The sequence below is a fragment of the Salmo salar genome, chromosome 23, assembly GCF_965601325.2.
Source record: "Salmo salar chromosome 23, fSalSal1, whole genome shotgun sequence".
Taxonomy (NCBI): Eukaryota; Metazoa; Chordata; class Actinopteri; order Salmoniformes; family Salmonidae; genus Salmo; species Salmo salar.
The window spans coordinates 28775888-28802112 of record NC_138313.1 but is presented as its reverse complement, the minus strand read 5'-3'; the positions used below and the strand labels follow the sequence as shown (position 1 = coordinate 28802112).

The 26225-nt window shown below is 42.9% G+C and overlaps 1 protein-coding gene and 1 pseudogene across 1 annotated transcript; both read left to right on the top strand.

The window, feature by feature from the left end:
• Positions 1-1304: 1304 nt before the first annotated feature.
• Positions 1305-12040, top strand: LOC106584251 (DEP domain-containing protein 1A-like; annotated as a pseudogene).
• A 1341-nt stretch (positions 12041-13381) lies between these two features.
• On the top strand, positions 13382-25850 carry LOC106584339 (retinal Mueller cells isomerohydrolase). The gene is made up of 14 exons (XM_014169523.3): positions 13382-13507; positions 13911-13993; positions 14123-14273; positions 15641-15748; positions 15870-16011; positions 16105-16252; positions 16354-16435; positions 16528-16660; positions 16808-16947; positions 17036-17165; positions 17283-17397; positions 17551-17645; positions 17765-17876; positions 22478-25850. Exons 1-14 carry the CDS (start codon positions 13497-13499, stop codon positions 22624-22626), a joined length of 1599 nt encoding a protein of 532 aa, XP_014024998.3. The 5' UTR covers positions 13382-13496; the 3' UTR covers positions 22627-25850.
• The last annotated feature ends 375 nt before the right edge of the window (positions 25851-26225 follow it).

Here is a 26225-nt window from a genome sequence, read left to right as displayed (position 1 = left end):
CCGCCCCAATAGGTCCACAGACGACGCAATCGCAATCACACTGCACACTGCCCTAACCCATCTGGAAAAGAGGAATACCTATGTAAGAATGCTGTTCATCGATTACAGCTCAGCATTTAACACCATAGTACCCTCCAAACTCGAGACCCTGGGTCTTGACCCTGCCCTATGCAACTGGGTCCTGGACTTTCTGACGGGCCACCCCCAGGTGGTGAGGGTAGGAAACAACATCTCTACCCCACTGATCCTTAACACTGGGGCCCCACAAGGGTGTTTTCTCAGCCCACTCCTGTACTCCCTGTTCACCCATGACTGTGTGGCCATGCACGCCTCCAACTCAATCATCAAGTTTGCAGACAACACTACAGTGGTTGGCTTGATTACCAACAATGACGAGATGGTCTACAGGGAGGAGGTGAGGGCCCTCGGAGTGTGGAGTCAGGAAAATAACCTCACACTCAACATCAACAAAACAAAGGAGATGATCGTGGACTTCAGGAAACAGAAGACGGACCACCCCCCTATCCACATCGACGGGACAGCAGTGGAGAAGGTGGAAAGTTTTAAGTTCCTCGGCGTACACATCACGGACAAACTGAAATGGTCCACCCACACAGACAGCGTGGTGAAGAAGGCGCAACAGCGCCTCTTCAACCTCAGGAGGCTGAAGAAATTCGGCTTGTCACCCCAAACACTCACAAACTTTTACAGATGCACAGTCGAGAGCATCCTGTTGGGCTGAATTACCGACTGGTACGGCAACTGCTCCGCCCACAACCGTAAGGCTCTCCAGAGGGTAGTGAGGTCTGCACAACGCATCACTCGGGGCAAACTACCTGCCCTCCAGGACACCTACACCACCCGATGTCACAGGAAGGGCAAAAAGATCATCAAGGACAACAACCACACAAGCCACTGCCTGTTTTAACTAAACTAAGCCAAAACAACAGCTTCTAGTGGCTTACTGTATGTACTGCTTTGTTGGTTGTAGGATCATAGTGCATGCACCAGGTGGCAGTCTACATTCAATGTTTCACTATAAATTCTGGTTCTCACAATTCACTGCTACATGATATCATTTTGATAATCTCTGATGAGATTTGATACATTGTTGCCCGTGTTAGCATAATCACTCATGAGTCTTGTCAAATGTGTCACATATTTGTACAGTACTCTTTTATTTAATTTGTCCGCCTATGAATAGTCACGTGACAAATGTTGTCCAATCAGCTGCCTCCAGAACAAGCTCGTTATTTAAATAGTGTGGAACGCCACTGAACCCTTAATTCGATCTGTGACTGCGGCAAGTTGGCCCCTGCTAACAACAAACTAAGACAATGTGTGTTTTTGCACGTTGATTGTCTTCGTTTCTAGCTTCAATATTATGAGTTCGCATGTCACTCCCGGTCCTTACAGGGCGACAAAACTGGTAATCTTTTCTTGTTATCAAGTTAACTTAACAGTTAGCTTGCTAGCCAATACAATGTCGTGAAATAATGCTGCAAGTTGACTGGGAAGTAGCTAACTAAGATCTGTGCAGATCACTCAAAATGCAAAATAACACTGTCTTTTATGTTTAATTTTTAGCCAGACAGACAGCCATGAGCCAGCAATATGTTAGGATTAGCAGTCAAGCTCTCGATACAGAGCCTTACGAATAATTTGGCCATCTTTTAGAATGTTGAAGATTGTTTTATTTCTAAACATGCGGTTACATAGTCAATCAATAAGGCTGGGCGGGGGGTAGTAGTATGTGGCCAATATGCCATGGCTGACGCTTCGAACACACCGACAGTGTCATTGCGCAAATAGTACCAGCATCATCCGGATGTGTATGCTACAAAAGTTCGACATTGACTTTCTGCTACCATTTCTGTCAAGCCGTCTAAGCATACAGTTTGACGCATACGTTCCGTATGCACCACACCGAACGCAATGCAAACGCAGCGTTTCATTGTAAATGAATATAATTCTGCTGTACCAAAATGCAAATAGCTGTCGATGTGTTCGAATGGTACGGGTTGTTCTTTAATATGACGCAACGCTGAGTACCTGGATACCTTAGCCGTGGTATATTGGTAAAATACCACAAACCCCGAGGTGCCTGAAGATATCAGCATATTTCAGTTCTGCTGGCGACTAGCTGACGTTGGCTATGCGAACCTAGAGTTTGCATGCTCCCTTAAAAGGACACTTGAAAAATAGAAAACAAACAGTACATTTTGAGCCATCGTAGGCAGTATCCACTTCCTCAAAATAGTCAGAATTAATCTAAGGTAACTCAAGAATTCGGTCATTAATTTGTATGTTTTTGCTGTAAATCTTAGTTGCGAAATTGTACATCTAACTAAGATGGTTGGCACAGTATTGTCTCTCGTTGAATGACTACTTTATTGAAGAATCCGTACAGTTTACCAATCACGGACGATGGGGTGACTTCCGCTCCCGAATTTCGGGCACACAATTTTCTTGAGGCGAGCCGAACAGCGAAAGTCATAAATCCAAATCCAACAAAAATGTCACAAAGGTGTCTTCTTATATGCACTAACTCTTCCTTACTGTTTTGTCTGGAAACATGAGGTCACCTTTATTGCAATTATAAACTGGTTACTAATGTAATTAGAACAATGAAAATAAATATTTTGTCATATGCGTGGTATACGGTCTGATAAACCAAGGCTGTCAGCAAATCAGCATTCAGGGCTCTAACCACCCAGATTATTGTGTTTAAATATTCCCCATGTAATGTTAATGGGGAGCTAACATGGCTGCCATAGAATGTTGAAGTGTAACGTAAATGCATCATAATGCTCATTCTAGACATTCAGTTACATAACATTACATGGGGAATATTTTAATGCTAATGGGGAATGCTTTCAACACCTTGTAAAGTCCATGCCCTGATGAATTGAGGCTGTTCTGAGGGCAAATATACTCAATATTAGGAAGGGTGTTTTGTATACTGTGTATATGCCTCTGTCCTGATAGTTTGCTTGCTTGCCAATGTTTCAGGATGTGCCTTAATCAGTTTAACTACATAGTTTAAAGGTCCAATGTAGCTGTTTTCATCTCAATATCAAGTCATTTCTGGGTAACCTTACTGTGATTGTTTTCAATTAAAATGGTAAACAAGAAAGAAAATTCCTCTTGCAGGAACTGCTGACACACTCCAGCCACATGAGGTCTTGCATTAGGAGGAACCCAGGGCCAACCGCACGAGCATATGGTCTCACAAGGGGTCTGAGGATCTCATCTCGGTACCTAATGGCAGTCAGGCTACCTCTGGCGAGCACATGGAGGGCTGTGCGGCACCCCAAAGAAATGCCACCCCACACCATGACTGACCCACCGCCAAACCGGTCATGCTGGAGGATGTTGCAGGCAGCAGAACGTTCTCCACGGCATCTCCAGACTCTGTCACGTCTGTCACGTGCTCAGTGTGAACCTGCTTTCATCTGTGAAGAGCACAGGGCGCCAGTGGCGAATTTGCCAATCTTGGTTTTCTCTGGCAAATGCCAAACGTCCTGCACGGTTTTGTGCTGTAAGCACAACCCCCACCTGTGGACGTCGGGCCCTCATACCACCCTCATGGAGTCTGTTTCTGACCGTTTGAGCAGACACATGCACATTTGTGGCCTGCTGGAGGTCATTTTGCAGGGCTCTGGCAGTGCTCCTCCTTGCACAAAGGCGGAGGTAGCGGTCCTGCTGCTGGGTTGTTGCCCTCCTACGGCCTCCTCCACGTCTCCTGATGTACTGGCCTGTCTCCTGGTAGCGCCTCCATGCTCTGGACACTACGCTGACAGACACAGCAAACCTTCTTGCCACAGCTCGCATTGGTGTGCCATCCTGGATGAGCTGCACTACCTGAGCCACTTGTGTGGGTTGTAGACTCCGTTTCATGCTACCACTAGAGAGAAAGCACCGCCAGCATTCAAAAGTGACCAAAACATCAGCCAGGAAGCATAGGAACTGAGAAGTGGTCTGTGGTCTCCACCTGCAGAACCACTCCTTTATTGGGGGTGTCTTGCTTATTGCCAATAATTTCCTCCTGTTGTCTATTCCATTTGCATAACAGCATGTGAAATTTATTGTCAATCAGTGTTGCTTCCTAAGTGGACAGTTTGATTTCACAGAAGTGTGATTGACTTGGAGTTACATTGTTGTTTAAGTGTTCCCTTTATTTTTTTTAGCAGTATATATATGTGTGTATATGTATGTATATGTACCCATTCAATGTTTGGAAACACGCGACCACATGTTGTTGAAATTTAGTATGCTACAAATGAGTGAGTGTCAGTTCCAGAACCGAAATTGTGAAAGAGGGGTGTGTCCTTTTGGAGCCCTATAGGCAGAGTTTTGGAACTGTCTTTCTTATTGGTCTATTAGCTAATTTATGTCCCCAGGCAGGCCAAAACTCAGTCTTTTCAAACAGCTCTTACACTAAAATGGCATCTTTTTCACAGTAGTATTCCAACCTCCTAGTGTGTAAACATTAATATCACACAAATCATGTTTTTGACTGCACTGGGACTTTAACCCAAATGCAATGTTACAGATAATTAGCTAATCTTTTAGAAAGTACTGTAGGCATGCATGCATACAGCTATTTACATTTTCCATTTGCAGTGGAATGAAGTTGCAAAGCTTTTCCGAGCGGGGATGCCTCTGCAAAAACATCGGCAGCACTTCAGAGTGTATGGGAACTGTTTTACTGCGGTGGCAGCTGTCGACTGGTTGCATGAACTGCTCAGGAACAATAGTAACTTCGGACCAGATGTCACCAGGCAACAGACTGTCCAGCTGCTGAAGAAGTTCCTCAAGAATCATGTGATCGAGGATGTAAAGGGCAGATGGGGTTCAGAAGATTTAGAGGACAACTGCCATCTCTACATGTAAATTATCTATTTGGTGTGTTTATCTTTTAAAGAATTGTAGAATCTGTAAACATGCAATATCAAAGCATACACTTTACATGATATTTGTCTGACTCGTTTCCTTACTGTGTATATGATTGACAATACATTTGTTTTCACAAATGTATTTAAATTATTTCACCTTGAATGTCCTAGGTTCCCTTAATCTCTTTTGAAGGGAATTCCCCATTGCCCACTTGCGTCAGGGCCTGCATCAGTAAAGAAGAGTTTCTCAATGAGGGAAAAGGAAGGCTTCTTCAAATGTAGGGGTTCCAAGAAACTGGACAAAGATACTGTAGTAAGTACTGTTGATGTTGTAAATGTACCCCTATTATGGCCTAATGAGCTGCCCCGGTCAACTGTAAGTGCTGTTATTGTGAAGTGGAAAACATCTCTGCCGCAAAGTGGTCGGCCACATAAGCTCACAGAACCGGAACTGCCGAATCCTGAAGCGCATAATGATTGTCTGTCCTCGGTTACAACACCCACTACCGAGTTCCAAACTGCCTCTGGAAGCAACGTCGGCACAATAACTGTTTGTCAGGAGCTTCATGAAATGGGTTTCCATGGTCGAGCAGCCGCACACAAGCCTAAGATCACCAGGCGCAGTGCCAAGCGTTGGCTGGTGTAGTATTAAGCTCGCAGCCATTGGACTCCGGAGCAGTGGAAACGTGCTCTCTGGAGTGATGAATCATGCTTCGCCATCTGGCAGTTTGACGGATAAATCTGGGTTTGGTGGATGCCAGGAGAACGCTACCTGCCTGAATGCATAGTGCCAACTGTAAATGTTGGTGGAGAAGGAATAATGGTCTGGGCCTGTTTTTCATGGTTGGACTAGGCCCCTTAGTTCCAGTGAAGGGAAATCTTAACTCTACAGCATACAATGACATTGTAGATGATTCTGTGCTTCCAACTTTGCGGCAACAGTTTGTGGGAGGGTGGCAGGTAGCCTAGTGGTTAGCGCATTGGGCCAGTAACCGAAAGGTAAAAATCTGTTCTGCCCCTGAGCAAGGCAGTTAATCCACTGTTCCCCGGGTGCCGACGATGTGGATGTCGATTTTTAAGGCAGCCCCCTGCACCTCTCTGATTCAGAAGTGTTGGGTTAAATGCAGAAGACACATTTCAGTTGAAGGCATTGTTGTACAACTGACTAGGTATCCCCCTTTCCCTTTCCTGTTTCAGCATGACAAAGCCCCCATGCACAAAGCGAGGTCCATACAGAAATGGTTTGTTGATCAGTGTGGAAGAAGTTGACTTGCCTGCAGAACCTTGACCTCAACCCAATCGAACACCTTATGGATGAATTGGAACGCCGACTGCGAGCCAGGCCTAATCACCCAATATCCGTGCCCAACCTCACTAATGCTCTTGTGGCTGAATGGAAGCAAGTCCCTGCAGCAATGTTCCAACATCTAGTGGAAAGCCTTCCCAGAAGAGTGGAGGCTTTTTATAGCAGCAAAGGGGGGACCAACTCCATATTAATGCCCATGATTTTTGGAATGAGATGTTCGACAAGCAGGTGTCCACATACTTTTGGTCAGGTAGTGTACATGAAGTGAACATGAGGGCCATTGTACAAAACAAATTAATCAGCGATTGGATCATCTCTAACATCTGAGAATTAGTATCAAAGTTGATAACGTCATCATGTAGGCCAGTTATGGCCCACCCCATTGGTTTCCGGGACCAATCAGAATGGTCAGTGTTTCGCATTCCAGAAGTTGTCGGGGAGGGAGGCAAATCCAGACCGTTGAATGATCGATGACTCTGCATCTGTCCCATTATGGTGTCTGTGAGCGCACGGGCAGTGCCATTGAGGCCATCTCCATTTTTGAAGTAGTTTATTTTCTTCTACTTCTGAGTTGGTAAACAAACTGAAATGGTGCATACTGCCACCTGGAGTGTGCTTGAACAGATATATTCAAGGTTGGCGATTTACTGCCACCTGCAGATATGGAATGTTTTCTCATGAGTGTAATTCATTGGCTGATCCCTCCTGATGACCTGGATGGAATTATCAGATCCATAGGAAGTCTCACCCAGTTGAATACTTTAAAATTGTGGAAGTCCTCAATGGAGCTTCTCCTGCTTAAACAAGCTTTTGAGCACGAGTCCTCTATCATTCGTTTGGCCGGAGCGCTGTGGATGGGTAGCCGGGCAACCGCAATATCTCTGTTATGACTTCCTCACTTGTCTACATAATTGACAGATGATTATTTTTCACAGGAAAATGTGGATCCCTCAAAACAAGATATGGAGACTGAGCCTGTGATAGAAGTGGTACAGCCCAGAGTACTAACAGAGGAATATATCCAGGATGTTTGGAGAGGCATCACTCTCACACAGTAAGATCCACTCTTAAATTCCTTTAAATCCTTCTCAAAAGTTTGAATGATTAGATCCTTAATTCATTGCCATTTCATGTTTTCAGCCTGCAGAAAACATTGGGATTGACCTCACTTGAGGATGTTTTGGATCCAAGACACGTCAATACTCAAAACATTGTGTACAACATGACCAATGTGAACAAGCATGGGGTTGTTACACTTGAGGATAAGACGGGTAGGTCTGATTTTATATCTTCACTCTGTCTATACAGTGTAGACCAGGGGTATCAAACATACTGCCCGCAGGACAGATCCAGCCCGCTAGGGGGTCCAATCCGACCCGTGGGTGTGTAGAAATGATAAAGGACGTACATTCATAGTTTCTTGACTGTGTCCAGCACGCTAATAATCACCGAAATGAAAGCTAGACAGTGAAAGAGCATTAAATTCCAAAAACAATAAATGGGACTTAATTTGCACATTTCGACGGCGAGGAAATGTAACCCATTTCAGTGCGGCCTGCTGGACCTCATTGAAGCTTTTTCCCCACAGATGACCTCCCACACTGGGTTTTGTCTGCAATGAAAAGTCTTGCAAACTGTAAGTAACTTTTTTTTTTGGTGTATTGTATGAATATTTCCCCTCATACGAAACAAGACTCAATATGAGAGCTTTGGTTTCAGACCAACATGTCAAATATCACCCATACCATTCTAGGGCCGAAGTATGATGCCAGCCAGCCATCCTATCCTGGGTTTGAGAGGGATGTGTTTAAAACAGTCTCTGACTACTTCTATTGCCTCCCTCGGCCACTTCTCACATCTGAATACTACAAGTTGTTTGTCAACATCTTGGGTATGTATACATTTGGCAAGCTTTTGAATTTAATGCCTTATTGTTAAAGGTGAAATTGTATGACACTCAATTTCAATGGTTTCTCTGTTCCTCCCTAACCTAAGGTGTTACTAAAATCTGGATAAAATGTTCCCTTCTCTAAGCCCTGCCCCCTTTGGTTACTGTTGCGCTCAAACTCTGTTCAATTTCATTGTGTATTCAAAAACCGACTACCCCTTGCTAATCAGGAAATTGGATATAATGTGGCTAGCCATTGAATGGCTCTGAATTTACTGTCAGCATGGCGCTAACTAGCTAGAGCTCTCAAATCATACCCTGATGTTGACAGCAGATGGGAGTTGTATTCATAACTTGGCTGGCTAACATGCATTTAGAGAACAAGTTATATTGAGTGGCTGGCTAGCATTGGCAATGTTTGGTCTATGAGACTGGGCTAACTAGCTGAGCTAGCAAACAATGTAACAAAAGTATAATTTCAGATTGGAAGAATACTCCAACACTCTGCATTTCAGGAATCACAGTAGCAAGTGCTCTTGGTTCATTGTTAAAGACCCCCCACTGATGTGTCTGACTTGAAAACCGTTGCTATCCATTTCAGTGCTGCCATTGGTTGCCCCAAATTCCAGGGTGGGGCTTAGCAAAGGGTAAATTCACCCGTAATGTCATTTGCACTCCATCTTTAGCAACTTGTCCAGTAACATTTGCAGTCATTTGTAAATTAGAGGACACATCTCAGGTGTGGTTAATGGTTTCAGGTTTACATTAGTTAAAATGAGTAATGTGAATGGTGTTTTGCATTTTCATCCTTCTCTATGAAATGCCTCTGTAAATGGGAAAACAACTTCTTTTGGATGAGATATTGTTTGAGACATATCTCCACTCTCCAGTTGAACAATAAGATTGACCAGATCTAATACAAGCAGCATGAAACTGCAACTGGTTTATTTGCCTCATAACAGAGGATGTCTCAACTGCGCTGTGACTTGTTATTACTAACTCGTGTGTCCAATTTAGCTCCCCCCCCAAATGTGCCCACTCTTTTTGTTTATGTCCTGCCGGCTTCACAAGTTCTGTTTTTGTCTGGTCCCTTGCTAGTTTTATGTGGCTACATTGTGGCTCCTAAAACAGAGGAAAGTGAAAAAAACAAGAGCAGCCCAGCTACCCCCAGCCTGCAAAAAACCCTCACATGTACAGTGCTGTTAACCAATTCAAATCTACCGAATCTCTGCTGTTCAGCATAATTCGGAAGGAGGCTTTTGATGATGGCGACTCACCAATGAGAGAAGTGTTCCGCTCGAAGGCCCAGTCCATGTTTGCGGCTTTGAAGACAGGTTGTACCAGGAGGGTCCCCCAGATGGGCCTGCCAGGCTGAAGGGCCAGTTCTGGGGATCCCCAGAACTCCTTCCGAACAGTTCTGAGGATGTCCTTGAAGGCAGCAGTCTGAGCCTGTCCCGGTCAGAGTGCAGTGGAGCCTTGTCCATTAGGCTCAGACCCAGGAGTTGTTCCCTGGAGAGAATCTTGGATGAATTGCCAGAGTCCAACTTATGCTCCCGACTCAAGTTGTTCCAGTCTTCCGAGAGTCTGGCGTCCTGCAAAAGTAACAATGGCAGCAAGTATAGCACTCTACCTCAGAATAAAACACTCTCAGCCAGACAGCTGCCCTAACTCTGAATCCCAAGGCTTTGTCACCATGGCAACTCCTCGTAGTTGTGACACCAGTTCAGGTGTGACATCTGTAGAGGGTAGCACTCACTGCGCCAGAATCGGCATCTCCCTACCAATGGACAATCCCTCATTCAGTCAGATGCTTATGGCCTTATAGAGTTGGTTGAGCGCTGTCTTAGTGCCAGCATCGGTCTGTAGTAGTAAATATACTGCTACGAATAATATAGATGAGAACTCTCTTGGTTGGTAGTGTGGTCTACAGCTTATCATAAGGTGCAATACCTCAAGACTTCTTTATTAGATATCGCGCACCAGCTGTTATTGACAAAGAGACCCCCACCCCTCGTCTTACCAGACGTAACTTCTCTGTTCTGCCGGTGCATTGAAAATGTCTCCAGCTCTATTATCCGTGTTGTCGTTCAGCCACGTCTCAGTGAAACATAAGATATTACAGTACTTAATGTCCCGTTGGTAGGATAATCATAGGTCATCAATTTTATTTTCCAATGATTGTATGTTAGCAAGTAGAATTGATGGCAGTGGGATTCTCGCCTACGAATTCTCAAAAGGCAGCCCGATCCGCGTCCTCTTTTCCGCTGTCTTTTCACGCAGATGACGGGGCTCTAGGCCTGTTCCCGGGAGAGCGGTATGTCTTTCTCGTTGGACTCGTTAAAGGAAAAAGCTTCTTCCAGTTCGTGGTGAGTAATCCCAGTTCTGATGTCCAGAAGTTATTTTCGGTCATAAGAGGCAGTAGCAGCAACGTTATGTACACAATTGCACAGTTTGGTTACGGGCATGTAAAACGTCAGCCATCCTCTTCGGCGCCATTTTAACTGAATGCTTGTGTGTTGTGCTTTTGCATGTCTTAACACCTGACTAACATTACTCAGTGGGCCTTCATTAATGTGGGGTGAGAATCTAATTGTCCTTTAAGGTTATCACTGCAAGAATTTCAAATGTATCCATATGGATGCTCTCAGAACTTTAAACTGCTCTGTTTAAAGTCTGCCTTGATACTCCTTATGCCTAGATATAATTACATTACATTTAGTAACTTGTACAAGTAGGTATTACTGTAGTGAGAAGCAATTGCTTTTTGCCATTGCAATATACATGTATTTCTTACAGTTAATCACACGGATGCTTCAGTCACTTCAATGTATTTCATTAGCCTCAAGTCCTAGTGCTTGTGTGTATCTTTATGATCTGATGTGTACAAAGGGCCAAATTCACACACCCATTCTGTGTGTGAAGGCCTCCTCCAGCCTCAGTTGGAGCAGGTGGCCATTGAGGCTCTGCAGCTCTGCACCCTGTTGCTGCCTCCTGCCAGCCGGAGGAAGCTCCAGCTGCTGATGAGAATGATCTCCCGGATGAGTCAGAACGTGGACCTGCCTCGGCTCCATGACGCAATAGCAACACACACACTGGTGAGGAGAAACAGGTTTTACAATTCTGGGTGATCTGAACATGGTAAACCTAAAAAGAGCATGAAATGAACATGTCCTCAACTCCATTATTCAATTCCATTGCGTTTTCAGATGGCGCATATGTTCTCTCACTGCGTGCTGGGCTGTAAGGAGGAGATGGACCTAGATGAGCTGCTGGCCACCAGACTAGTCTCCTTCATCATGGATCATCACCAGGAGATCCTCCAGGTGCCCGTCTATCTGCAGAACGCTGTCCAGGACCACATCGCCTACCTCAGGAAAGTGCAGGTACAGTAGTACTGTCACTTTTATTTTTATAAGGCTTCCATGATCAATTTTCTATTTTTTTTTTCAACTGCTTACATTGATGTGTATGAGATGTGTGTATGAGCCTGTTCTCTTTCCTCCCCGAGATAACATACCCAGGCAGTGTTGGTGCCCCCATGCCCGTCCACTCCTTTTGTAGACGGATCAGCACCAAAGAGTTTGAGGAGCAGAAGCTGAGTTTGTCCCAGGCTGCGATTGCTGACCTGCTGGAGAGCCTGGTCAAAGACGAGAACATGTCGATGAAGGACAGGAAGAAGAAGCTCAAGCAGGTAACAAGTTAGATGGCATGTCTGAACGCTTTCATATTTTTCATCACACTACAACTTTGTTTACAACTTATGATTTGCATATTTTATGTTGAGTAATATGTTTTTGTGTATGTTATTTTGAAAATACTGCAGTAGGTATTCAGTGCACCAATTAAGTTACTTTGGGCTATCTTATGGAGTATAATAAGAGACTAAAGAGAAACTAAAGCAAACAAGATTAGATTTGGTGTTTTTCAGTCAATGTTGCAATTGATCTACATTCATACACTACCATTGACAGAGTATACAGTATTCAAACTTTAAAACGTTTGAGTTTTATTAGGGATTACATTTGTTACTAAGTGTGATTTGTCTACCTCGTTCATTAGGTTTGTACGAAGTGCTCATAACATTTTGTATCCATGTTTCACTTTTTTCTGTATATTTTGGCATTGCACTTTTCTGTAGTTCTTTCATCTAATGTATTTTTTTATTACATAACATTCTCTTAAAGTTAAGCTCAAACTGCTTTATTTTATATTTTGGGCTTGGGATTTGTCTATTTTCTTACCTGGCAAGTTATGTTCAGCCATTTGGGATACAGAAGGTTTTGCACTATTTTCTGTCATTTTAAACGAATGGTAGCTTTGACCAATCAATACAATTGTGTGTGTGTGTATATATATATATATATATCTGCCATATTATGTATTTTTATGCCATCGATGAAGTATTAATAAACCTTTTGGAATCTGTTTGATGCATTTTCCGAATACCTCTATGGCTGTATACTTACCTCAAGGGAAGAGCCAATTACAACAGTTATAACCTTTTGTGTATTATTTCCTTGCCAAAAATCTGTTTTTATGCAACATTCTTAGGAAAATGTCCAACTGTAAAACAAAATGTTTTCTCCTTACTAATTATGCAAATGTATGGCTTAATGTTCTGACTGATGTGGTTTAGTTCATATTTGTTTACCTTAGTGTCCTTGCACTGTCTGGCACAAGAAGGGAGAGCAATGGTTGCTACTCAGACAGAATAACTGACTTGCATCACTAATTACTTTTTAAAATGCACAAATTACACAGTATCATTGCACTGTCCCTGGAAGGATGTGGCAGAGAAATCTGTTATAATTCCAAGTGCATTGCAACCCAAGTCTGACCAACTGACAGCTTCATTCATCTAGATCAGGATGAAGAAAAGGAAGACGGCGTTAATCATACTCATCCATAACAAACACCCTCCGTGTGGGTGCCTACAGAGAATATTGATTAAATATAAACTTGTTTTCATCTGGAATCCATCAAATTGGTTAACTAGTGTAGGAACATCTTCCTCTGACAAAATGTGTAGAACAAATATTTGAAACCAAAGATATTGCATAATGAACTGCATTACTTTCCTGTTCACTTCAGTTAAGTGTTTGTTGTTTAGCCCCTTTTGTAACCTTTTGGGGCTCTCAGGTTAGCAAATGTGGTTCTGGTCTTAATTAGGCTGAGAAATTCCTTGAAGGGGTAGAATTGTGTGGTGGCAGTGGGCTAAACTTCACTGGAAACTGAATGGTCTGGACACAAAGGAACTTTTGTTTCAGAGACCTCTGGTTTGGGGGTAGGTTCTCAGACTCCCGGCGCTCTGCATGGGAATGGAACTGTCTATAAAGGCTGCTGCTCACTCCACATTTCTGACTGGGCTTCCTGCACGCAAGCTGTGTTTATTCTCTAAAGGAAAATGGTTAGTCGGTGAGTAACTCTTTTTTTTTTTTTTGTACATTTTCCTTCACTTCACATAACTTTCCTATACAAGAATATAGTAAGTTGGTGAGTAAGCAAACTTTTGCAGATTTTCCGTGTTGCATAACTGACAGGAGTATGTAAATTGTTGAGTAACTGTGTTGTGCTAAGTTCTTTAAAAAAATAAACATTTGTACCTTCTCATTACTGTTTTACTGCATGCTATTGTCAAGCAGTTGAACATTTCTTTTTCTGGTCTGAGATTGTAGTTGTTGGTTTTGATGAAGTAAAACTTCACATTTAGGGCAGAATGAGGTACCTCATTTCGATTTTTAGGTTGGGCCAGAAAAGTCAGATCAGCAGCCTATGCTTTTGTGAATGGATGTTATTTTAACTTTTGTTTCATTTTCAGAATTCAGCATCCGGCTGGTGGGTACATGAAAATATTTGAGACGTGTGAAGAATTGAATGAACCTATTCCTGCTATCGTTGTAGGTAGGTGAGGAACAGGTCTTAAGACTCCACTCCCCTTTGGTTTACAAGCAAGAAGGTTTGGTGTTTTATCATGGCTGTGTGAAGATTGAGCATGACAGGTTAACATGGATAATTTCATGCTGTGTTCAGGTGTGATTCCAGAATGGCTGAGTGGCAGTCTATTGCGTCTGGGACCCGGCCTGTTCGAGGTGGGGGCTGAACCTTTCTACCACCTTTTTGATGGCCAGGCCCTCATGCACAAGTTTGACCTAAAGAATGGCCATGTGACCTACTATCGGAAGTAAGCCCCTGCGTGTTGACTTCAGTGACGATGCATAACACGTTTACACACTGAAGGTGGTGAAATCTATATTATGAGGAGGGCTTGCAATAATTTTACAGTAACACACTGGTAGTAGTTGTGGAGTTTTGTGAAATGTTCCCCTCTGCCAGTAAATTTGACTGGAATGTTTTGGGCAACCTCAGCTTGGGCTGTTTCTAATTAAAACAGTGACTAAAGCACAGAGACCTTCTGCTCTCAAAGGCTTCTGAAAGCTAAAACAGTTCCCAATCTGTATGTTCCAAGCTTCATATTAATTGTTTATAAAGGTCCAATGCAGCTTTTACATTTTTTTTATCTCTATCAAATCATTTCTAGTTAACAATTAAGTACCTTACTGTGAGTTTTTTTATTATTTTTGACTGTTTAAATTGAAAAAGTAATTTCTCATGCAAGAATCTTGCTAGGACTGTCTGGGAGTGGTCTGCGTGAGGGACCTAATTGAATGAGCCTAATGGAGGAGAGACAGTATGTATCCTGAAAACGAACTGTTATTGGCAGAGGTTTAAGTCTTTGTTATTGGTCAATAAACTCCATCCCTACAAAACAGGCTGAAATTCCAAGTTTTTTTTTCTTTTTTTCCCCCTTCTTCCCCCCCACCTACTCTTACACTAACAGGGAATTGTCATTTTCACAGTATTATTTCAACTTCAGTCGATGTTCGCGCACCCGCGCAAATATAATTGGCATAATAAAAAATACCCATAAGTCAGTTTTCGCTAGAGCTATATATTTTTTTTGCATTGGATGCGTCTCAATCCACCGCATCTGCCAAAGTCGCACTTCCGCATCTGCGGTGAAAGGTGACAGAGCTAGAGCGGGGTTTGTCAGACCATGAGACATCCCGAAAATCAGTTATCTTACAAAATCGTCTGTAGTGTCTGCAAATGGGACTCTCAAGAAAACGATGGTGTTCTCCGTTTTGCTTTATGACCCCCACCAGCGTCTTGGGACTTGTCTGAAATGGGTACAGCTGATCTGCCAACTTCTGTCTGGAGCGTCCGAACAGTTTACATGTTTTGCTCTAGGATGCTCACAAGTCTGAAGGTCCCCCGGTACCAGTTGTGGGGAAAAAATGAATGGAAGTACAGTGTATATATGGAGACTGTTTAGTACCAAAAATAAGGCACTAAATGTAAAAAAGAAAATGTCCTATCTTATATCGCTGATAAAAGACACACTTCAGAACTAACTTTCTTTGGATTTTTTGGGGGGACTGTTGTTCCATGTAGTAAATCTGTTATTCAATGCTTTTGTATGGGCTAATAAGGCAGTAAGGCCAAAAATGACAGGGCTTAGACTAAGTTAACCCTTATGTTCCTCTGTAGATTTGTCAAAACAGATGCCTATGTGCGAGCCATGACAGAGAAAAGAGTGGTCATCACTGAGTTTGGAACAGCAGCCTACCCAGACCCCTGCAAAAATATATTCTCAAGGTCTGATTTGCTCTAATTTTATGATAAAGTAAAACAATGTCCTCACAATTCAGTTATTAGGCATTACATCAATTATCCATGCTTTCCTCATTTCATGAATCCTTTTCTTCTGTCTTTGTAGGTTTTTCACCTACTTCAAAGGAATTGAGGTGACAGATAATTGCTTAGTGAATGTGTACCCTGTTGGTGAGGATTTCTATGCCTGCACAGAAACCAACTACATCACCAAAGTGGACCCAGACACACTGGAGACTCTGAAAAAGGTATGTGCTGCTCACCCTGGCTAACATCAGATAGATTGAACATAAGAACTGTCGTACGTCACAAAGGAGAAGTCTCACAAACTGTTTCTCCAGGTGGACCTGTGTGATTACCTCTCGGTCAATGGGGTGACGGCTCATCCACACATTGAAAGTGATGGAACGGTGTACAACCTTGGGAACTGTTTTGGGAAGAACATGTCATTGGCCTACAACATTGTAAAAATTCCTCCCACACAGAAAGGTTAGTTCTGCAGACAGCATTGAGACTATTTTCTTGAAGTGAGATGTCCCTAAATTAAGTGCATTGGGTTTTGTCTGTCTTTTTCTGATGCTTGTTTTCAGACAAGTCAGATCCCATTGCAAAGTCCAAGGTTCTTGTGCAGCTACCCAGCAGTGAGAGATTCAAGCCCTCATACGTTCATAGGTTAGTGACATCGTTGATTGAGTTCACATTCTATATTGGAACATTCGTGCTTATTACATTTATTTCAATGCTTTTTCTGTGTCGTTCATCAGCTTTGGAATGACAGAAAACTACTTTGTCTTTGTTGAGACTCCAATAAAGATCAACCTTCTAAAATTCTTGACTGCTTGGAGCATCTGGGGCACAAATTACATGGATTGCTTTGAGTCAAACGAAACCATGGGTGTAAGTAAAGAAACTTGTAGACCACTATTCTCTAACTGTATACAAAGCCTGTTAGCATTTCACTTTGATTATTGATATATTGGCACTATATTAATCTCACTATTACAAATGTCTTCATCACCAGATAATAGTATTTTTCTTATATAGACATGGTTCCATCTGGCTATGAAGGACCCAGCTAAATACATAGAGCATAAATTCAGGACCTCTGCCTTCAATCTCTTCCATCACATCAACAGCTATGAGGACGATGGCTTCGTCGTTGTTGACCTGTGCACTTGGAAAGGGTAGGTATTGACCAGTTGTTGTAATGACTTGAGAATAACATATGTACCAGACACTTATCTAGTGCCCCTTTCTCTTGTTTGGTTTCAGTCATGAGTTTGTCTACAACTACCTATATCTGGCCAACCTGCGGGAGAACTGGGAGGAAGTGAAGAAAGCTGCTATGAGGGCACCTCAACCGGAGGTCCGGCGATACGTTCTGCCCATAGACGTCCACAGAGTAAGCTTTGTGCCCTTATTCTTGTAATTTCTGAAGTAAGTAGTAACCACTGCTTTGATGTTATCCTCTCAGAATAGAGGACTATATCAGTGAAGTCTTTCCCTTTTGTACTTGCAGGAGAAACAGGGGAAGAATCTGATATCCCTTCCGTACACCACAGCCACTGCAGTGATGCGCAGTGATGGAACCATCTGGCTGGAGCCTGAGGTTCTGTTCTCTGGACCACGACAAGGTAACCCAAACAGCGTGTTTCATTCAGCTTTGATGGTTCCCCTATTCTTATACCATCTGATGCCACTAACTAAGAGTGGCATCAAAATCTTATCAGTCGTAAGATTTTCCTTATTCTGTAGAATCAGTCACTGAAAATCCTTTATCATTGCAGCATTTGAGTTTCCTCAGATCAACTACAGTAAGTTCTCTGGGAAGAACTACAGCTATGCCTATGGACTGGGTCTGAACCACTTCATCCCTGACAGGGTAAGTATAGCACACAGATGAGAACTAGTAGTACATTGTCCAACTCTTGATTAGGTTTATGATTAAACTAACCTGCTGATAGTCATTCAGGGAGTGAGTTTGATTGTGTCCTGCTCCAGATTTGCAAACTGAACGTGAAGACCAAGGAGACGTGGGTGTGGCAGGAGCCAGACTCTTACCCCTCAGAACCCATCTTTGTGCAGACCCCAGACTCTGTGGAGGAAGATGATGGTAAACAGAAGGGTTTTAGGCGATTCTATAATATCACAATCTGTTGTCTAACATTTCAATTGGATCAAGTGGCATGAATTACCATACCTAAGGAGTGTTAGGTTTTAAATAACAGGATAAAAACTGCCAGACAACTATAAAAGCTCAAACCAAGTTTATTCACCCAATGTGTCAGACAGCTGAACAAACAGACATGTTCCCACCAGCACAAGTGTGTGTGTGTGTGTGTATATACAGTGGGGGAAAAAAGTATTTGATCCCCTGCTGATTTTGTATGTTAGCCCACTGATAAAGAAAGGATCAGTCTATAATTTTAATGGTAGGTTTATTTGAACAGTGAGAGACAGAATAACAACAAAAATATCCAGAAAAACGCATGTCAAAAATGTTATAAATTGATTTGCATTTTAATGAGGGAAATAAGTATTTGACCCCCTCTCAATCAGAAAGATTTCTGGCTCCCAGGTGTCTTTTATACAGGTAATGAGCTGAGATTAGGAGCACACTCTTAAAGGGAGTGCTCCTAACCGCAGCTTGTTACCGGTAAAAAAGACACCTGTTCACAGAAGCAATCAATCAGATTCCAAACTCTCCACCATGGCCAAGACCAAAGAGCTCTCCAAGGATGTCAGGGACAAGATTGTAGACCTACACAAGGCTGGAATGGGCTACAAGACCATCGCCAAGCAGCTTAGTGAGAAGGTGACAACATTTGGTGCGATTATTCGCAAATGGAAGAAACACAAAAGAACTGTCAATATCCCTCGGCCTGGGGCTCCATGCAAGATCTCACCTCGTGGAGTTGCAATGATCATGAGAACGGTGAGGAATCAGCCCAGAACTACACGGGAGGATGTTGTCAATGATCTCAAGGCAGCTGAGACCATAGTCACCAAGAAAACAATTGGTAACACACGCCGTGAAGGACTGAAATACGCCGTGAAGGACTGAAATCCTGCAGCGCCCGCAAGGTCCCCCTGCTCAAGAATACATATACGTGCCCGTCTGAAGTTTGCCAATAAACATCTGAATGATTCAGAGGACAACTGGTGAAAGTGTTGTGGTCAGATGAGACCAAAATGGAGCTCTTTGGCATCTACTCAACTCGCCGTGTTTGGAGGAGGAATGCTGCCTATGACCCCAAGAACACTATCCCCACTGTCAAACATGGAGGTGGAAACATTATGCTTTGGGGGTGTTTTTCTGCTATGGGGACAGGACAACTTCACTGCATCATTTGACGGGGCCATGTACTGTCAAATCTTGGGTGAGAACCTCCTTCCCTCAGCCAGGGCATTGAAAATGGGTCGTGGATGGGTATTCCAGCATGACAATGACCCAAAACAAACGGCCAAGGCAACAAAGGAGTAGCTCAAGAAGCAGCACATTAAGGTCCTGGAGTGGCCTAGCCAGTCTCCAGACCTTAATCCCATAGAAAATCTGTGGAGGGAGCTGAAGGTTCGAGTTGCCAAACGTCAGCCTCAACCTTAATGACTTGGAGAAGATCTGCAAAGAGGAGTGGGACAAAATCCCTCCTGAGATGTGTGCAAACCTGGTGGCCAACTACAAGAAACGTCTGACCTCTGTGATTGCCAACAAGGGTTTTGCCACCAAGTACTAAGTCATGTTTTGGAGAGGGGTCAAATACTTATTTCCCTCATTAAAATGGAAATCATTTTATAACATTTTTGACATGTGTTCTGGATTTTTTGTTCTGTATCTCACTGTTCATATAAACCTACCATTAAAATAATAGACTGATCATTTCTTTGTAAGTGGGCGAACGTACAAAATCAGCAGGGGATCAAATACTTTTTTCCCCCCCACTGTATACAGTTGAAGTCGGAGGTTTACATACACCTTAGCTAAATACATTTAAACTCAGTTTTCACAATTCCTGACATTTAATCCTAGTAAAAATTCCCTGTCTTAGGTCAGTTAGGATCACCACTTTATTTTAAGAATGTGAAATGTCAGAATAATAGTTGAGATTTATTTCGGCTTTTATTTCTTTCATCACATTCCCAGTGGGTCAGACGTTTACATACACTCAATTAGTATTTGGTAGCATTGCCTTAAACAATTTAAACTTGGGTCAAACGTTTCGGGTAGCCTTCCACAAGCTTCCCACAATAAGTTGGGTGAATTTTGGCCATTCCTCCTGACAGAGCTGGTGTAACTGAGTCAGGTTTGTAGGCATCCTTGCTCGCACATGCTTTTTCAGTTCTGCCCACACATTTTCTATAGGATTGAGGTCAGGGCTTTGTGATAGCCACTCCAATACCTTTACTTTGTTGTCCTTAAGCCATTTTGCCACAACTTTGTTAGTATGCTTGGGGTCATTGTCCATTTGGAAGACCCATTTGCGACCAAGCTTCAACTTCTTGACTGTCTTGAGATGTTGCTTCAATATATCCAAATCATTTCCCTGCCTCATGATGCCATCTATTTTGTGAAGTGCACCAGTCCCTCCTGCAGCAAAGCACCACCACAACATGATGCTGCCACTCCCGTGCTTCACGGTTGGGATGGTGTTCTTCGGCTTGCAAGCCTCCCCCTCTTTCCTCCAAACATAACAATGGTCATTATGGCCAAACAGTTCTGTTTTTGTTTCATCAAACCAGAGGACATTTCTCCAAAAAGTACAATATTTGTCCCCATGTGCAGTTGCAAACCGTAGTCTGAGTATTTTATGGCGGTTTTGGAGCAGTGGCTTCTTCCTTGCTGAGCGGCCTTTCAGGTTATGTCAATGTAGGACTTATTTTACTGTGGATATAGATACTTTTGTACCTGTTTCCTCCAGCATCTTCACAAGGTCCTTTGCTGTTGTTCTGGGATTGATTTGCACTTTTCGCACCAAAGTACGTTCATCTCTAGGAGACAGAACGCGTCTCCTTCCTGAGCGGTATGATGGCTGCATGGTCCCATGCGGTTTATACTTGCGTACTATTGTTTGTAGACCTTCACAAGTCTGGTTCATCCTTGGGAGCAATTTCCAAACACCTGAAGGTACCACGTTCATCTGTACAATTTGTTTTTCTGAGGTCTTGGCTGATTTCTTTGGATTTTCCCATGATGTCAAGCAAAGAGGCACTACGTTTGAAGGTAGGCCTTGAATTACATTCACAGGTACACCTCCAATTGACTCAAATTATGTCAATTGCCGTAATTTCCAGACTATTAAGCGCACCTGAATATAAGCCGCACCCACTGAATTTAAAAAAAATAATATTATTTTGAACATAAATAAGCCGCACATGTCTATAAGCCGCAGGTGCCTACCGGTACACTGAAACAAATTAACTTTACACAGGCTTTAACGAAACACGGCTTGTAACTAAAATAAATAGGCTTTAACAAAACACGGCTTGTAACAAAAAATAAAAAATTTGCAGTAAGCTTTAGTTGTCTTTTTGCACTCAGTCAATTCCTCACACTGCTGTTTCCAACGTCTTATCATCGACTCATTAAGCCCAAGCTCCCGTGCAGCAGCTCTATTTCCTTTTCCAACAGCCAGATCAATCGCCTTCAACTTGAAAGCTGCATCATATGCATTTCTCCGTGTCTTTGCCATGATGAGGGTTACAAAATGACTACCGTAATCAGAATGATGGGAAGTTTGAGAGCGCTCGATTTAATCTAAACAGTAAACAAAAAAGTTGTTTGACCTTAACCCGTTCGGCAATTTCATTGGTCTAATGAAAGCTTCATGCCGCCAAAAAACTGAGCACTCACAGAATGTGTTTTTTTATTTATTTTTTTATAAATTGAAAGCGGGAAAAATCCATATTAGCCACGTCATTGTTTAAGCCGCGAGGTTCAAAGCGTGGGAAAAAAGTTGCGGCTTATAGTCCGGAAATTACGGTAGCCTATCAGAAGCTTCTAAAGCCATGACATCATTTTCGGGAAATTTCCAAGCTATTTAAAGGCACAGTCAACTTAGTGTATGTAAACTTCTGACCCACTGGAATTGTGATACAGTGACATAATCTGTCTGGAAACAGTTGTTGGAAAAATTACTTGTCATGCACACAGATGTCCTAACCGACTTGCCAAAACTAGAGTTTGTTAACAAGAAATGTGTGGAGTGGTTGAAAAACAAGTTTTAATGACTCCAACCTAAGTGTATGTAAACTTCCCACTTCAAATGTATATGTGTGTGTATCTATCTCCAGCCCACAATATGGGTGAAGTCTCCTCCTTTCCTCTAAATATTATGTATGTATAGCTAGGCAGGAAGTTAAGTGATGCAGGTAATAAACTGCTCCTTTTCGCTTATTGTAACTGAACTCGGCCCCCATTCCTTACTAATCCACAGCTCTCCACCCTTATCAGTGACCGCAATCATATACGTTCCTCCTACAGATAACCATTAACTTCTGTTTTAGAAACCAGACTGTGGTCCTTCTCCTTTCTATAGGATACCTGATGATTTAACAATATTTCAAGTTAAGTCAGAACCCATCAGTAGGATTCACCTCAGTGTGATGTAAAATGCTGACATACCGGTAGTATACAACTTGAAATAAAAATGTAGGTATGCCTCTCTCGCACACTTCTGGTTTTGTGGTTGTGAAACTGCTCTCTTTTCCTCCTGCTAGGGGTGTTGTTGAGCATCGTGGTGAACCCTGGAGCAGACCAGAGGCCAGGGTACCTCCTCATCCTCAATGCCAGAGACCTGACAGAGATCGCACGGGCTGAGGTGGAGGTCATCATCCCTGTCACCTTCCATGGAATGTACAAGCCTTAGGACTACTTTCTCAACACATCTACAGAACAATCATAATACTAAAACCTTTGTTGGGATTATACTTTACATAAGAAATCTAGTTACAGTGCATTCGGAAAGTATTCAGACATCTTCCCTTTTTCCACATTTTGTTAACGTTACATCCTTATTTTAAAATGGATTAAATAAAAAAAGTTAAATCTACACACAATACCCCATAATGACCAAGTGACATATTTTAGACATTATTGCAAATGTATTAATCAAAATACAAGTACCTTACTTGTCTAAATACTTATGCATTTTGCTATGAGATTCGAAATTGAGCTCAAGTGCATCCTGTTTCCATTGATCATCCTTGAGATGTTTCTACAACTTGATTGGAGTCCACATGTGGTAAATTCAATTGATTGGACATGATTTGGAAAGGCACACACCTGTCTACATCAGGTTCCACAGTTAACGGTGCTTGTCAGAGCAAAAACTAAGCCATGAGATCGAAGGAATTGTCCGTAGAGCTCCGAGACAGGATTGTGTTGAGGCACAGATCTGGGGAAGGGTACCAAAAAATTTCTACAGCATTGAAGGTCGCCAAGAACACTGTGGCCTCCATCATTCTTTAATGGAAGAAGTTTGGAACCTCCAAGACTCTTTCTAGAGCTGGCCGCCCGGCCAAACTGAGCAATCGGTGGAGAAGGACCTTGGTCAGGAAGGTGACCAAGAACCCGATGGTCACTCTGACAGAGCTCTGAAGTTCCATTGTGGTGATGGGAGAACCTTCCAGAAGGACAAACATCTCTGCAGCACACCACCAATCAGGCCTTTATGCTAGAGTGGCCAGACGGAAGCCACTCCTCAGTAAAGGGCACATGACAGCCCGCTTGGAGTTTACCAAAAGGCACCTAAAGTACTCTGACCATGAGAAACAAGATTCTCTGGTCTGATTAGGTTCTAATTTATCCAAGTTTAATTCTTCCCAAAGGGTCGATACAGCTGCAATTCAGACTCTGACATGGCTTCCCCCATGGTGGTATTCATACCCCACTTTGGGTGGAGTGTCCTCCTTATCGCTAAACATTGCATCATTCTTGCTAAGCAGGGAACTAAGTGATATGAGCTTTCAACGGTTTCTCCCCTTATCAGCACTGTCACGTGATTGTTTTCCCTGCATTCAGCCCCTCCCAAGCTTCATAATGGCACCCCTCATGTCTCTTTTGTAACTAATGTTCCTATACTTCTGAGTATAACTATATTCTAAGTTTAACCCCGAATCCAAAAGGGGTATTGTGTGTAGATTGAGGTGGAAAAAACAATGTATCCATTTTAGAATGAGGTTGTAACGTAACAATGTGGAAAAGTCAAGGGGTCTGAATACTTTCCAATAGCACTATCATTTCAGTATCTATTTGTTGAGGCATCGCTGGTGTTGCCTATGGAATGTACTGTGTGATCATGTAGCCTGTTCATTTGCTTAGTCCACATAGTAATGTAAACTCGGCAAAAAAAGAAACGTTCCTTTTTCAGGACCCTGTCTTTCAAAGACAATTCATAAAAATCCAAATAACTTCGCAGATCTTCATTGTAAAGGGTTTAAACACTGTTTCCCATGCTTGTTCAATGAGCCATAAACAATTAATTAACATGCACCTGTGGAACAGTCATTGACACTAACAGCTTACAGATGGTAGGCAATTAAGGTCAGTTATGAAAACTTAGGGCACTAAAGAGGGCTTTCTACTGACTCTGAAAAACCCCAAAAGAAAGATGCCCAGGGTCCCTGCTCATCTGCGTGAACGGGCCTTAGGCATGCTGCAAGGAGGCATGAGGACTGCAGATGTGGCCAGGGCAATAAATTGCAATGTCCGTACTGTGAGACGCCTAAGACAGCACTACAGGGAGACAGGACGGACAGCTGATCGTCCTCGCAGTGGCAGACCACATGTAACAAAACCTGCACAGGATCGGTACATCCCAACATCACACCTGCGGGACAGGGACAGGATGGCAACAACTGCCCGAATTACACCAGGAACGCACAATCCCTCCATCAGTCCGCAATAGGCTGTGAGAGGCTGGACTAAGGGCTTGTAGGCCTGTTGTAAGGCAGGTCCTCACCAGACATCACCGGCAACAGTGTCGCCTATGGGCACAAACCCACCGTCGCTGGACCAGACAGGACTGGCAAAAAGTGCTCTTCACTGACGAGTCGCGGTTTTGTCTCACCAGGGGTGATGGTCAGATTCGCGTTTATCGTCGAAGGAATAAGCGTTACACCGAGGCCTGTACTCTGGAACGGTATCGATTTGGAGGTGGAGGGTCCATCATGGTCTGGGGCGGTGTGTCACAGCATCATCGGACTGAGCTTGTTGCCATTGCTGGCAATCTCAATGCTGTGCGTTACAGGGAAGACATCCTCCTCCCTCATGTGGTACCCTTCCTGCAGGCTCATCTTGACATGACCCTCTAGCATGACAATGCCATACTGCTCGTTCTGTGTGTGATTTCCTACAACACAGGAATGTCAGTGTTCTGCCATGGCCAGTGAAGAGCCCGGATCTCAATCCCATTGAGCATGTCTGGGACCTGTTGGATCAGAGGGTGAGGGCTAGGGCCATTCCCCCCAGAAATGTCCGGGAACTTGCAGGTGCCTTGGTGGAAGAGTGGGGTAACATCACACAGCAAGAACTGGCAAATCTGTTGCAGTCCACAAGGAGATGCACTGTAGTACTTAATGCAGCTGGTTGCCACACCAGATACTGACTGTTACTTTTGATTTTGACCCCCCCCCCCCCCCCTTTGTTCAGGGACTCGTTATTTACACACGTTAAGTTTGCTGAAAATAAACGCAGTTGACAGTGAGAGGACGTTTCTTTTTTTGTTGAGTTTGTCTTAACCTTGACCCTGAAACTGTGTTGCACTCTGATTTAGAGGCATGTTCTGTTTGCACCGCACAGTAAGAATTTTGACAAGACTTATTTGAGATTTCTATGGTACATGTTTCAACTTGTATTTACAAATGTATTCTGCTACTTTTATACAAATAAGCAAAATTGCATTGACTGTTATTACATTACAAATCTCAAATGTTTTTTTTTTTTGTTTTTTTTTTTCATGTGATGGTTCACATACATTGTTTTGGTAATTAGTTCCTCTATAAAGGTGTTTTGTCAAATAGAGATTTAACATTATACTTCTGATAAATGCAATTGTTTAAAATAAAAACCAGTGAGGCAGTTTCACACAGAGTATTGGAGTACTTCATCTTTGGAGAGCTGGTATTCCTGTTTGATTTTCAGGCAATTGCTCAACCTGATGAGAATGAGGAAAAACATGGAATGGGCATGTGTAAACTGATTAGGATTTGCAACACAACTTTTTTCGTTAACCTATCAAGTGGCATTCAATAATCCTGCATCTTAAAGGCAAACCCCAAAATAATGTCTTGTGATGGCTAGAGCCAAATAAACTATGTCATTATGTAAGGGTTTTGGTTTTTCCACAGAAAACCTCAACAGTTGCTTCCAGTCAGTGCGGACCAGCCAATACTCTGTGAACCTATATAAGTGTCAGGTATGATTCTCAGAGATTTACCTTCCTCGTGTCCTGGGGAAGAATCATTC